At 42.8% G+C, this 15794-nt stretch overlaps 1 protein-coding gene across 1 annotated transcript; it reads right to left on the bottom strand.

Annotated features, from left to right (window-relative positions):
- Positions 1-7903: 7903 nt before the first annotated feature.
- On the bottom strand, positions 7904-15485 carry LOC308160636 (integrin beta-7-like; the record flags this gene model as incomplete). The annotated part of the gene is made up of 13 exons (XM_080534580.1): positions 7904-8064; positions 8264-8451; positions 8610-8820; positions 11551-11777; positions 11919-12109; positions 12567-12656; positions 12753-12848; positions 13016-13174; positions 13401-13645; positions 14369-14539; positions 14657-14840; positions 14949-15028; positions 15422-15485. The coding sequence occupies 13 exons, from the start codon at positions 15483-15485 to the stop codon at positions 7904-7906; spliced, it is 2067 nt and encodes a 688-aa protein (XP_080390706.1).
- Between the last annotated feature and the right edge of the window lie 309 nt (positions 15486-15794).

Here is a 15794-nt window from a genome sequence, read left to right as displayed (position 1 = left end):
AAGCTAGGTCAAGATCCTTCACGAGACTCACTTGCTGGCGAAGAAGGCCACCCAGGGGAAACGCAGGTCGTGTGTGTCCACAAACACATTCTGAACAAACAGGTTAGGACTGCAGCTATGCTGTTTCGGGCGGAGAGGGAGGACAATATATGGTAAGGAAAGACCTTAGTTCCATTTTTACGAGTTAAACATCCAATTCATCCAGTGTACACACACAGTAAAGAAAATACACAAAGTTCAACACACACACACACTCACATTGAGGTAGCGTCCCAGGTTGCCTTCCAGTTTAGCGTCAATGATGTAGCATGATTCCTCGCCGTCAAAGAACTGCCGTGTGTTTTTGGGTACGTCAATCTCAGGCATACAATTCACAACAAATAGGGAGTAGACTTAGGGAATATCATTTAGGAAGAGGTGGGTTTTTAACTTGGCTCTAAAGGAGTCCAGAGTGGGGGCAAACTTGATGGCAGAAGGGAGCGCGTTCCACAGGGTCGGTGCTATCACCGCAAAGGCACGGTCACCCTTCCTCTTGAGGTTGGTACGTGGGACCCTCAGGCTGAGTTGGGCGTCGGACCTGAGCCTGGGTCTGGGCCTTGAGGAGGTACCTCGTAACTTACAATACTGACATTAGTTCCCATACATGGCTCTATCCTGTGTTCATGCTGTTCTACCCTGCTGACCACTGGGTAAGGCTCCTATGTCCTTAGAGTTAAACTGGTGGTCTCACTGTTACTTGATATGGTTACATGCCTGCTCCTAAGAATGTTGTTTACTACTGAGGATGGATAAAAGGATGGAGGTAAGGACTGCTCATTATAGCAGTCTTCCTTGGCACTCTGTCGACCCACAGCAGCACAGGAGCTCCTTGCCTTCCACGCTGCCCACTTCATAGTTATAGTCCCATGTCAACTCTGTGCCTGCCTTTCATGACCAGGCATGACCACCACACTGTAGGGTGAGACGGTATGACCATATGCAGAGCATGTAGTCATGGTCAAAGTTAGGAAGGTAACACGAGAACACACACACACACACAGACACAGACACAGACACAGACACACACACACACACACACACACACACACACACACACACACACACACACACACATATGGAGAGATAAAAGGATGGAGGTAAGGACTGCTCATTATAGCAGTCTTCCTTGGCACTCTGTCGACCCACAGCAGCACAGGAGCTCCTTGCCTTCCACGCTGCCCACTTCATAGTTATAGTCCCATGTCAACTCTGTGCCTGCCTTGATACGCCTGCGCATGGCGCGCACACACACACAACAGTGTACAACACAAACCAATGCACACAAGTATCAACTGCAAAAATCACAGTAAAGCGAAGATGCTAACAAGTGTCCTATACTAGTCTCATTGTTTTGCACACAATAATGCTAATGTGTTCAGGTCAAGCTAGGTCAAGATCCACAAAATTGGCATAAAATCCTGTAAGATCACTTTAATACCTTAATACCTTTTTTACTATTATAATCTGCCATGTAAGAATGAAACAATAAAGCTAAAGTGTATCAATATTAAACATTTGCGAAATTTGCAATTGCATTCCAAAATTGTACATTTACAATACATTCATGTATTAAAACCAAGCACACATTAACTCTTACATAATCTCTTACTTCCAAATAGCTAAACTAGCTAGTACGATGCATTCTATGGGGGTATCCGAGCAGGACACACTTAGCAAAGTCCTCAACATAGCTGGCACTCTTCGAGCTAGCCTCTCGTGTCCCTCGGTCACACATTGCGACTTCTCTTCACTAACGGTACAACAGGAATATACTGCCCAGTTCCCCTAAGAGTCACTCGTCGTTCCTCTTCACACAGAAGCCGTAGCAGAGCTTAAACTGAGTGTTTTACCCACTTTAATATCGTTGTCTCTTCGAGCAGCTATCAAACAGTATTCTCTCCTTCACCATTGCCTCGTTTCTCCCGTCTCTCTCTTCCTTTCCGCTTGACACCTGACCTTGACACCTGACCTTGACACCTGACCTTGACACCTGACCTGACCCAGCTATCATCATTGGCTTAGAAAATAACCGAATGTAAACGTTGGCATATTAAATTCGTTTCTTAAATGTATTTAGCTTAAAATACATAAGAAACATTTCCCACACTGGGATCATAATAAAATAACAAATTAAATGTTACATCATGTAAATAACACAATCCGCTTGTTAAGTCTGACGTCAAAAGTGACGTTTAGCCATTTCCGAGTCCAACACCAGAGTACCAGTGAACTACAGCGGTAGAATGACAGTTTAATCGTTTTTTAGACTCGGATCTATTCATACAACAAGGGACACGGCACTTTCCCGTTTTCTCCATATTGTCAGGGTATTTGAGCCTCGGAAAAGCGCTATATAAATATAATTAATAATTATTATTATTATTTCGGCATTTCGAAGACGGCGCCTCAGCCAACGTTGGACCCGGAAACACGTCACGACTTAACAAGCGGATACATGACCTTAACCATCTTAAATGAACCTTTGAATAGTTTTAAACCTTTTAACTTCTATTTATTCTAGTTATTAACTTATTCTATGAACTTGTAACATCTAGCCTAATTGTCCATAGGGCTACATGAGTATTGAGAAAAGCACTATATAAAATAAATGCATTCATTTATAAAGTACCCGGTCCCTAATCCTCCACTCATTGTTTAAGCACAACTTTGGGTCTCTTGGGTCTAGAAATATTTGAAAAATCGGTCAACTAACTAAATGTGACAGCAGCTGGTCTAACCAGAAACAACTCGGCAGCCGATTTAATGTTCAGACTTTTATTCTGAAAAATGTAAATACATTTCAGCCTTGTTGAAAATCAATTACACACTCGCTAGTCAACTAACACAGCTTGTTTTGTGAGCCTGCTAACAATGTAAAGTAGTGTTATCGTAGTAGTGACTAGCAAGTGTGTCGTTGATTTTATTTAAATCTTTCAGAATAAAAGTCTGACTATTTTGATTTGTTGGTGACTTGTTCTGACTGCTGTCACAAATTTCCAATTGAAAAATAAGGTGAATACAAATATTTTTTCCACATTAGAATAATCGGTAGCTTAATCAACTAATAGGAAAAGATGAGTCAACAAATTGTTTTAATTGACTGATACATGCTATACTGTAGTTTTACAGTTTGATAATACATAACTGTTATTTGTTCTTTGGGCATAATTTCAGTTTTTTTTTCAGAATTAAAAAGGGGAACATTATCTGTTATCCAGTCTTTTATGTCTGCAAGAAGTGAGAGATCTGAATGACATGACCAGTTTTTATTGACAGATGAAGTTAAGCATCGTCCACAATGAGTTAATCTCTTGCTTACGGAATACATCTCCTGCGGGTAACATGTAATGAGAACAATAAAGGTCAGAGAACTGAGCCTTGATGATCTCCTGTTGAGTCAGCTCATTGGGTTGCAATCAACCCCTTGTTTTTACGTGGTTTACCCTGAGTGGTGGGGCAGCCAATTCACCATTATGCCGACTCTAGATTGCAGGTAAGGACTTTGTCATACTTGAATTTGTGTTTTCTCAAAAAGCAGGACAAAACACAATTAATTATCGTTTTTATAATTGACTGATTTCTCTCATTCCCTTTCTCTCTTTAATTATAATGCTATTGCTGTGAGGTTTCAGTTCACCCCTGTGTGGGCCCCATCTACCTCCTTGGCTGTTGTTCGTCTTCTCCTCCTTCCATCTGTCCATTTGTAAGTCAGTCTTCCATCTCTGTTTCACCATACGATACCTCTCTGTTGATATGTCCGCTGCTGCTATGGTGCTATGGTGACCAGGCATGACCACCACACTGTAGGGTGAGACGGTATGACCATATGCAGAGCATGTAGTAGTCATGGTCAAAGTTAGGAAGGTCACACGAGAACACACAGACACGCACCACACACACACAGACAGACACAGACAGACACAGACACAGACACACACACACACACACACACACACACACACACACACACACACACACACACACGCTGCAATGGAAATATGTTGAATTAAATAATTGGTGGTGTGTTGATTACTTATTTCCCCCACTATACATGGGACACAATTACTTGGGACAGACAGTGTGTGTGTGTGTGTGTGTGTGTGTGTGTGTGTGTGTGTGTGTGTGTGTGTGTGTGTGTGTGTGTGTGTGTGTGCGTGCATGCTCATATTATCAGGATGGTTTTATATAATTCAGTGTGGAATGCAACTCAAATAAGAACATCTGATATCCACTGTCATTACAATAACATTATTTAGTTTATATTAAAAATAGCATTAAAGGGCAAACTGCAAACACAACAAACATATGATGCACAACAACTGACAAATCAACTGGAATAGTCTTTGTTAGCAGAGTAGACCTAATGTTAACAGAATGGACTTGATTCCACTGTCAAAGATTCTGAAGTCTGTCATAGTTCTAATGCCACACACAGGTATCCGGTTGTTAAGTCTGACGTCAAAAGTGACATTTAGCCATTTCCGGGTCCAAACCAGAAATTCCCCGCACCAGAGTACCAGTGAACTACAGCGGTAGAATGACAGTTTAATCGTTTTTTAGACTCGGATCTAGTCATACAACAAGGGACACAGCACTTTCCCGTTTTCTCCATATTGTCAGGGTATTTGAGCCTCGGAAAAGCGCTATATAAATATAATTAATTATTATTATTATTTTGGCATTTCGAAGACAGCGCCTCAGCCAACTTTGGACCCGGAAACACGTCGCGACTTAACAACCGATAGATAGCCTTCTATTTCTGGCCCTTTTCCTGGACCCTCCCAAACCCTCCATCTTCCCTGGCCTTCCGGCGTGGGCAACGGTAGGGTTGGACATTACTCCAGAGGAGTTTGCTTAATTTTTCAGATCTGGAAGTGACGATGGCTGGGCTGTGGTTTTCAAGGTGATGGAGCGCTCATACCAGACATGCCTGTCTGTTTTTTTGCTGGGGGTTTGTTGGCTACAAACTCCACAAAAGTTTACAAAAAGTGTCTGTTGGGGTCGCTGGTAAGTGTAGCATTATCTCTCCTTTTGAATCTTCCAGTCTATATCATATTTTAGTCTCCATCAAGATGGCTGTAAAAAACAAATCCATCTTGCACAAAAGCATAAGCTAATATATTATAACGATCAGCACTGATCAGCACAGGGGATTTCTCCCTGCAGAGAAACGATGCCATGCGGACCACAGCCGCCACCCAATCTGAGCAGCCCAGCGAGGGCAGAACCCTCCTGGCCCTGGAGCAGAACCTCCTGGCCCTGAGGCAGACAGTCCTGGCCCTGAGGCAGACCAGGAGAGGCTGGTGGCCGTGGAGGAGAGGCTGCAGGAGAGGCTGGTGGCCGTGGAGGAGAGGCTGCAGGAGAGGCGGGTGGGCCTGCAGGAGAGGCTGCAGGAGATGGGTGACGAACGCAAGAGGAGGAGGGCCAAGGGCTGACCCGCCGGGACACAGACTGACTGCCCCTCGCAAGGAGAGAGTGAGGACATGGCAGATATTGGTTGTCCTATTGGTCCTGAAAAGGACAGCTTTCAAGCAGTAAAATGTGACCATCTCAAGTCTAGTATTATTTTGTGGTTATTGTTCTAGCCTATGTATTGTTGTGCTCATTCTAAGAAATAATATAAGCACATATTTGGATGAACTTCTATATTAAATTGGTTTAATTTCCTTCTGGTTCGGGGACAGAACCTTCAGTGTGGCAGCACCCACCCTTTGGAACTCTCTCCCCACAGTGATCCGCAATGCCTCTACCCTGGACACCTTCAAATCAGCCCTGTTCACCTAGTTTAGTTTTGTCGCCGTCTCTGTGTTTTCTGTTTTGTCTGTCTGACTTTTTTCTGTCAAATTTGTAAAGCGTCCATGAGTTTCAGTGAAAGGCGCTATATAAAACCAAGACTATTATCACAGACTCTGTGAAGAAGGCCTTGAGATAGGGCTGTAATTATTATTAGGATTAGTTATTGGGATCCCCCCCCCCACTTCATTCGCCACCTTCCACCCTTTGAAAATGGTACAAGAGAGAATTGTCATGTTATAAATATTAGCCAGGGGTTCAGCTAATAACAGGGCAGAGATGGGGGGCGCTCGGTGGCGTAGCACACTAAGGCGTCAGCCATGTAATCGCAGCGCCCCCAGTTCGATTCTGGCTGTCGACATATCCTGCATGTCATCCCTCCTCTCTCCCCCCCATCCTTCATGTCAGTCTCTACTGTCTCTATCCCATTAAAGCAGAAATGCACAAAAAACTAAAATAAAAAAAGGGCAGAGATATTAATCAAGTTTGGTCCAGGTCTGAATGATTTGGTACTGTCTGCCTGATAGAACCAGGGAGAACAGGGTGTGACTGGGATGGCTGTTGTCCTTGATGATCTTCCCGGCCTTACTCTGAGGCCATGTCCACACAGAGACGGATTTGGGTGTATCCGCCAACGTTTTTTGTCGTAAGGCCGTTTCGTCCACACGGAACCGCGTTCTGGGAGCCTGAATACACAATAAAATTTAAAAAAAGGGTCCCAGAGTGAACAAATCTGAAAACACTACCCTTGCGTTTCCATCTTTACAAGCCATACACATCTTTCCTGAACCGATGACGCCATAGCTCCACCTCTCACAACAACAATGGCGCCTTACAGGGTTGTTGCATTCGTGCTGCAGAAACTATTGAGCTTGATTGGGCTTTTTTAAAGAAATGTCTAACATCTTTGTTTGAACTACTTACCAATGACAGACTGGGAGTGGTGTTTTCATTGTGTAATTTTATTGAAATTACGTCATTCACTTCATTAATCAATGATGCATCAAGTTGTGTTTACAGTTATATATTGTGGGGGACCAATATTTATTTTCACAGGATGGCGGGGGGGATGACACATGATAAGGAAGATTTGTGATGCAAGCCAGTCTAGTGCTAAACCAGTCGCAGAAAATGAAAGTGAAACTTATTGTGTCAACAATATTTGGTTTTCGTTTTTTTTTTTTCATAACACGCAACTTTAAGTTTTAAACTCGATAAAAGTCTGCCACTCGATATAGGCCTAATAAAGTTTAACGATCACTAAATACTTATAAGGTGTGGAATTGATTCACTGTTCTCCTCTGCCGTAGGCTACCGGTAAGGGAGACTTGACTTCATCATTTGAAAGCTTACAATCTGTAGTTTCAGAATATGTAAAAAAAAGTTTATGTTGGCAACTGATTGATGAAAACATTGTCTGGCGTCACATTTGGCAAATAAGTGGGTGTTGGAGTAGTTGTACTTAAGAATATCCTCTGAAAAAGACACCAAATATGTTGGATAGGTATACATAGGCCCTCCAATATTAACATCATTTTACCCAGATGGCGTCACTCTAAAACATTGTTTAACCTCTTTTGACCTTGAAAAAAGTATGATCCAATAAATTAATTAAGTAAGACTTTTAATATATGATGCAGGAGGGTATTAGGAACAATAAAAACTATGAAACATTACTATTGCAATTTCTCCTGGGTTGGGCCTTTTTTTGAGTTAGATTGACTGGACTATAATAGCCAACACACAATTCGTTTGTTGAGTGTGAAACATGAAAGTATTGAGGACTGAGTGGAAAACAGACAATATACTTTGCTCTGCTAAGGGTTAGCTCTCTTCCCAAAGTTTGGAATATCTAATATTTTCCCCTGGGTTAACGTTCACATTCTAGAGTGCTGCCTTTCCATTTGTAAACACCAGTGATTTTGCTGCAAACTCAAACTCAAACTCAAAAAAATAATAATAATATATATATATATTATTATTATAAGATTTTTGTTTTGGACTTTCAGTTCAGAGGTTATTTTAGCAGTTCTTCTCTCTTTTATAACTCACATTTCCCTTGTAAATTCCCTTACATCTCCCTTATATTCTCTCTTCCTTTCAGGAACTTCCGATACTCCCACTGGTAAAACACCTCCAGCTTCAGCCGATACATTATGATCATGATGAAGCCAAGTAAGAGGACTCCTCCTACTGCAAAACCAGCATTAATAATGAATGAATCAATCCCCCCTGTGATGAACATAAGGGACAAGAAGAAAGAATGAAGATCAAGCATTATCTTGTGTCACATGTGAAAATCTTCTGTTATTCAGATTTTAGATGTATGTAAATTGTTATTGCAAAATTACTAGATTATACATCTTAATGGAGAGACTCTGATAGGACCTGTCAGACAACATTTCTTTTAGTAAAATAATGTAAAACGTACTTGGATTATGAGTGTAATAGACAATGATTTGGCCATTGCTCATGTCTAATTCCACATTGAAATATACAGTATCATCCTGACAGGGGAATGGTTGTGTTCCATTGATGTGGATAGGCTGTGCAGAGCCACAGGCATGGTAACACATGTTAATGTCAGACCCATGTAACAACATGCATGTAACACAGGCCCTAAAACACACACACCACAAGAGAAAAGGTTAGTTTAGTTAATCATACTAAATGAGATATTAGCATGTGATCAAAATAGCAGGTGATAACATAAATAATACATCTCTCCTGCTGAAACGGCCATGGGTTGATATTGACAGATTTGAGATTTGTCTCACCGGTATGTGTGGCAAGGTGCTACAGGTTTTGAACAGTGTTTGCCAAAGAAACCAGGATGACATTGACATTGATTACATTCACAGTGTCCACGGTGAGAGCAGGTTCCTTCATTGCTTGTTTGGCACTGATCCATGAGGGTAGAACATTCACAGGCAGGGCCTATGTACTCATGGTAACACTCACATGTTCCACAGTTACACCCCCCATTACCTGCACAGACACAACACAGGACAATTACATTTCTTCAAAGTAGAGACAAATCAACATTTTGTATAATGGTTGTAGGGCCTAATAAGATGGCAGTATACAATACAGCGGTTTGGCAAGTAAATGTGGCTATATATTGTTAATAGCAAAGCATAACTAAGTATTCATAATTAAGTAATTTATGTAACACTGTGCAAAGAATTGTTCAGTTTGTGCTGATTAGTGCAAGAATGGTCAAATAGAATTAATCAAATTAGGCTTAATTTAATAATGCTGTATACTTTGTGGCAACCACTAGTACAGAAACCACCGATACAGCCTCTCCAGGGATATTTAATAAGTTAAATAATAGTTAACTTCAGGTAATGTTCAACAAAAGCCTTCTCACTCCCCTGCAGAGTCTCACTCCCCTGCAGAGTCTCACTCCCCTACACATAACATTGTGATGTGTTTGTCTTAACGTTAACAACCAATATACGATCGCTTGTTCTCTGTTGTAACTACAAGCGTGTGCTTTCTAGGGTACCAAGAGGTTGTCAAAATTATTATTATTAAATAATACATAAATGTATTACTGTAAACCAGGGGTTTTCAAAGTGGGTCAGCCAGGAGAGGAAAATGGAAAATGACCCCAAAAAATGACCCCTAAAGACCCCAAAAACTCATAAGATTATTGTGCTGGTTTAAAATAAAATCTAAATTGTTATAAATCCTTTCATGCCCTTCTTTCAATCGCAACCGTCTGCCTGTCAGTCAAAGTGTTTAGGCCCAAAACCCACCAGTGACCTTACCTTACTTGTGCCTGGCGGATCTTTTGTCGGACTTTTAGGTGCGTCGTCCTCACCAGACGCGTGTTTGCTACTTACAAATAGCAATAGCGTGTCTCAAATAGCAGGTTTTCTGTTCTACAGAGGTGTGCTTATTGAGAACTATTGATGTCTTGATGCCTTGCTGTCCCCTTTCCCCCCTCTTTCACATCTGTCTCTTTACCACTTTCATTAACTTAATTAAGATATCACCGGGGAAAGTACTATCGTTCTTTAATACGGAGCTGCAGCCCTATCGTTGTATATTGAGTTTGCCTTTGATAATGGCCATCAATAATATAATGTTTCATTTCACTTCATTATGAATTGTTCTGGGTTCAGTCTCTGCTGTCTTCCGTCCTTAATGAGCGATTAGAAAAATGAAACGGCTATAACCTGAACGCAGTCACGCACATAGACAGGGAGAGAAGCAGAGAGTGGTGCATGTTTTAATATTTCGCAATCCTGCGAACGACATGTCACTGCACGCGAATGTTGCCATGGCAAGAGAGAGGGCGAAATCAGACAGGGAGACACAAAAAGAAACAAAAAGACCGGGAGAGACTGGGGGACACACGACATGTGCACTAGTTTTGAGAGTTTGCTGCTCCACTCCAACGTATGCAGGCTTTCACAGGGGGCTGAAATGTGATGGTCTTTCACTCCCTGAGTACTGGCTGGATGTGAGAATGGACTTTCCTACCCTGGCTAAGAGGGCTCTCATATCCCTTCTTGCATTTTCTTCCATTGAAAGAACTGAAAACAAAGCACAAAGCACGTTTGCAAGTGGACAATGACATGCGTATGGTACTGACAAACCTGAAACCCAGGGTTGACAAACTAGGAGCCACCAAGCCCACCCTTCATTTAGTGAAATTAATTATGTGTGTGATAATTAAGAAAAATAGTACTAAAAGAAAAGAAAGAACTGTTATAATATTGTAGCGAACGGGAACTGGTAGTGTAACTCGCCCCATGCGGGAGTCGAACCCTGACCTCCCACATAACCGCCGGCCGCGCTAACCATTAGACCAAGAGAGTTAACTCCCTTGGTGGAGCTGTTAACGGGCCTCATACAGGATCGTTACACTATCCTCACCGTTCGGGAGAGCGTGCCCTCACGCTTCACTATGTCAAGTCCCTCACGTGGACACGCCTCTCCGATGGCCTTCCTTCCATCCCACTGCTGACACCAGTGTAGCGAACGGGAATCTTCTAGTGTAACTCGCCCCATGCGGGAGTCGAACCCCGACCTCCCACATAACCGACGGCCGCGCTAACCATTAGACCAAGAGAGTTAACTCCCTTGGAGGAGCTGTTAACGGGGTCTCATACAGGATCGTTACACTATCCTCACCGTTCGGGAGAGCGTGCCCTCACGCTTCACTATGTCAAGTCCCTCACGTGGACACGCCTCTCCGATGGCCTTCGTTCCATCCCACTTCAGACACCAGTGTAGCGAACGGGAATCTTCTAGTGTAACTCGCCCCATGCGGGAGTCGAACCCCGACCTCCCACATAACCGACGGCCGCGCTAACCATTAGACCAAGAGAGTTAACTCCCTTGGTGGAGCTGTTAACGGGCCTCATACAGGATCGTTACAATATTATAATATATGAATATTGTAAAATACAAATGACAAATTCATGTTTGAATTAATAAAAATAAGAAGCTGTATGTTTGATTTTTATATTTGCCAGTGTAATGCATGTTTGTTTTTTGTTTTTTTAAAGCCAATAGTTGTTGTTTTTTCGCAATAGGGGGGGGGGCAGCTTGAGGCTATGGCTATTCGGGGGTCCTTGGTATGGAGAAGTTTGGGAACCCCTGCTGTAAACAATTACGTATTTAAGTGCTCTTGTAGTGAGAGAGTGAGCCTCTACAAGAACCCTGAACTCCCTGAACCCCACATTCTTAACTCTTCCTTACCACCACAGATCACATTCTTGTGACGATTGCAGCTGGTGTCATCGCATTGGCAGTACTGGCCCCTGTAATGGCCCTGACACATACAGCGGCCACACACACAGCTCCCATGCCCACTGCACAGCCGTGTGCTGTTCCCCTGTGTGCATAGGGCCTCTAGGGCCAGACTGGTGTCCATGTCCTGGTGCTTCTCACACTCACAACTCTGCCCAGTGTGCCCTGCATCACAGCTGCAAAACAATGGATATGTTTCAACCTACATACAGTTGCTGTTATGTCTACACAATGCTACTGTACACTCTGTATTATTAGAATAGACCTGTTCCTTTTCAAGCAGGTAAAAATAAAGATGGCTGGAAGAAAGGCCCTACCTACAGATGCCACAGTGGAATGTTCCATTGGTATTACACTGGGAGGACTGTGCCTCAGAGTCCAGACAGCTGCAGTCACAAAGGGTCTCTACCGTAACCTTCAGCTCCTCATTGATACCCTGCACTTTAATGATGAATGATTCTGTCTTTGGTAAACAGGTTGAGATGGTCAAAGTCACTGTGAAGTTTACCTGAGAATGACAAAAGAGGGTCACTGGAGATATTTTCTTTATAAGGCTATTGGCCTGATTCTGAACTGGAATCAAAACATACTGTAGCATACTGCAGCTTGCCACTACACCTTGCTTTACCTGCTGATTTATCCTCACATTGCTGCACTCTCCCCTGCTCTGGCCCCGTTTTAGGGTGCCATTATCATCGTCATCATCATCATCATCATCATCATCATCATCATCATCACATTGGGAGCTGTAGGAGATATCCAGGCCTAGTGGGGCTCCATGGTGCTCCAGTAGGATGGAGGAGGTAAGGTTCTGTGGATCTCAATGGTGGTTATGAGGTTTACACGACAACTTAGATTTTTTTACATGCACCAAGTTATTCCAAGACTAGCGCTTCAATTTGAGATTGAAAAAAAAAACTACACAGTGCAGTAGAGGTATACAGAGGTGTACTGTAAACACTCACGCTGTAGGCTTCTGAGATGAGTTGGACCACATTACTGGAGCCGTCCACCAGGAGCCCCACCACTGAGTGAGGGATGAGCTCACTCAGAGCCTGGGGGATTGGGAGAAGGAGGCTGTCAGATGCACTACATAGTAGATACTCTTGTATTAAACACAAAACAGACAGTAATGAAGAAGAGCCAATTACCTCATAATTTTGAACGTTCACGTCTGTCACTGCAAATATTAGCTTAATGTTATTAGCTGAAAGGACCTGGGAAAGGTGTCCAACCGAGGGGTAGTCCTAGAAGAGGAAAAAAAGACATAGCGATGGTTTTACAAAAGTGTTTTACGTTACTTTTGTGAACTCCATAGACTCCTTAATGACTTATTATCTGATCAAATCAGTGAAAATACAAGCTGAGATAGAGAGATGCACTCAATTAATCATCCCAATTAATGCTCACTCACATAAAGGGTATCCATATCATAAAGGCCATTGCTGTTAAGATGGCATTTTCCATCATTAGGTTGGTAGATACCAGCAAGCTTGCCATCTCCAGCCAGGTGAAAGGTATCATCAGAGGTGTAGACCAGAATGCGAGTTACATTACCCCAGCCAATATCGTCCTACAGATAGGGTTGGTTGGAGGTTTACAACCAAGGATCAATATGACCATCTATTCTGATAATGTGCTCAGATATGGTTAGGTCAGTGTATTGGTCAGTTCAGGAGCCAATTAAAGTTTTGAAATGTATCTCCTTTCTAACAGTAGGCTATTATTTTATTCCACTCTATGAAAACACAGCTCTGAATTTAAACACTAAATAATCCCTCAGAGAAGCGAGATCTTACCTGACAGACTGCGACCTGCATGATGCCGTCGAAGCCTGACTCAGGGCCATCTAGGTTGCTGGAAATATTCTCCTGGCTCACCCTCCTCTCAAACTCCTCCACATCCTCTGTGAGCTGCAGCACATTCTTAAAGCTGAAGGTGGGTTGGCAGCCACCCTTGTAGCTATCAATGCACGGATTGGCCAGTTTGGCCTCCACTGTGTTGACATAGGGGTCAACCACCTTGTCCACAAAGGAACCAAAGCCTGTGGATTGTAAGTATATGTAATGATGCGATACACATTGTTTAACCTTAAACATACTTTAAGTGTGCCCACTCTCAGTAGTAAACAACATTCTTAGGAGCAGGCATATACCATATCAAGTAACAGTGAGACCAGTTTAACTCTAAGGACATAGGAGCTTACCCAGTGGTCAGCTGCAGAGCAGAACAGCATGAACACAGGATAGCCATGTATGGGAACCAATGTCAGTATTGTAAGTTACGAGGTAAAAGCTATTTCCCTCTCTGAGAACTGTATATAAGCTGTAACAAACATCAGTACTTTGCTTGGCATCTCTTTATGCCACAGCCAGGCTCGGCACCAGTCGCAGCCAAGCTCGACATCTCCTATGTCGTAGCCATGCTTGAAGCTTGGACTTAACAGAGCATGCTGCCTTGGAAACATCTGTACAAAAGAATGCAACCCAGATCTGCCTAATACAATGATTACAATTCAACCTTCTCTCTGAGTCATCAATATATCATTTCCGGCCACCTGACCAAGAAAGATCTCCATATATCAGTATATAAGTGCATTATCTTCTTCTGCATTAGTTAGTTGTGTGGAGCAGGTGGAGGAAACTTTTAAACATGGCAGGCCCAGAATGCTCAGCATAGGTTTTTATTTTGATGACCATGATTGAGCTGTAGTGTTGAGGTAAACAGACTGACCCACTGACACTGTAGATTGTGGCTGAGGACTCACCTATCCTGACTGCACTGGTGATGTTCTTCATTGCATTGACAATTTCTCTCCCCAAGTTCCGGACATTCTCTAGGTCATTTTTCATTGAGAAGGACAAATCCATGAGGTAGTACAGGTCAATGGGGTAGCCCTCTGCACGTTTGAACTTCACCTCAAAGGTTTGAGGCACACCTGGGATGCAAACATATTGGGATAATATGAGGCAAAGGATGTTTCAGGGGAATTTGAAAGCTGATTGATCAACTAGCATCAACCATCAAATGTGTGAGAGACTGTGTAAATCCTCACCAACTTTGAGCTTTAGATGGAGGTGCTGTGGCCGCAGCTGCACCACATTGTCCAGTTGCTCATCCCTCCTGATCTCGACAGCAGGCTGAGGGTTCAGGACCTCTCCATCAGAGCACTGTCTCCTACTCAGAGCCTCCTCCGAGTCACAACGCCGCTCATTAGGTTCCACGGATCCAAGAAAGCTCTGTGTTCAATTTAACATTGCATTCTCAGTGTCAAACTATAAAAATAGAATAACCATTGGTTTATGTAACCCGTCAGTGTACAAAAAAATATGGAGAGATTGAGATACCTTCTGCTTACACCAGGCACAGCCAGGGCTCCTCAGACACTCAGTACAGGTGGGCTTAGGCTGGCATTTTCCACCCAGGCCTATAGAGAGAGGGGTGTAATGAAGGTAACCTTGCCTGAGACCTGAAGACATGTGTTTTGCTCCCTGGGCTAATGCCTAGGCTTTCAAATCCCTCCTTGGTATGACCGAGGTTCAGTCGCGTTCTGTCTGATAGGCCAGCGTGGAGTTCTACTATAGAATCTTAAGCTATATCTACCACTGTTGGCTTGTTATTAGGTTGAGAAGTCAACGAATCAAGCAAGAAACAAACCTGGGATGTGAAGTGTGATTTCACATCTGGATTGATCATTCATCCTCATCCAAAAGTCCTAACCACTGTCACCATCATCATAAAACAACAACAAAATCTTTAGCAAAACCATTTAGAAACTATCTATGTATCTATCATTGTCTACATTGTGAAGTGCACCTACCCATAGTTCCCCTCAGCTCCATGCAGTGTATCAGCAAGGCCACAGTCAACCACACCCTTCTCATGGTCTGCTCAGAGAGAGAATATCAAACACTCAGTGCTAGTTATGGATAGCCAGGGCTAATATGGTCAATCATTTCAGAAAAGCGCAAGAAGAGCTCAAATATATTTACAAAAGTAACAGCATGAATATTTTTGATAGACGATAAACACCTTCATTGAGTTGTGTCTTGTTAATGTGGTCTATATCTTTGTTTTCAGTTCCTCTTGCTGGAAGGGAGGAGCACCAAACAGTTCCAGATGGGTGATCAGGACTCAAGGTTTGTCAGCATAATGTCTATTTAACAACAGCATGAATTGACTAAATTCTTGTA

The sequence above is a fragment of the Nansenia antarctica genome (genome assembly GCF_963989245.1).
Source record: "Nansenia antarctica genome assembly, chromosome: 6".
In the NCBI taxonomy this organism is placed as follows: domain Eukaryota; kingdom Metazoa; phylum Chordata; class Actinopteri; order Argentiniformes; family Microstomatidae; genus Nansenia; species Nansenia antarctica.
The sequence above is the reverse complement of the archived record's forward strand: the minus strand, read 5'-3'. Positions and strand labels throughout refer to the sequence as shown.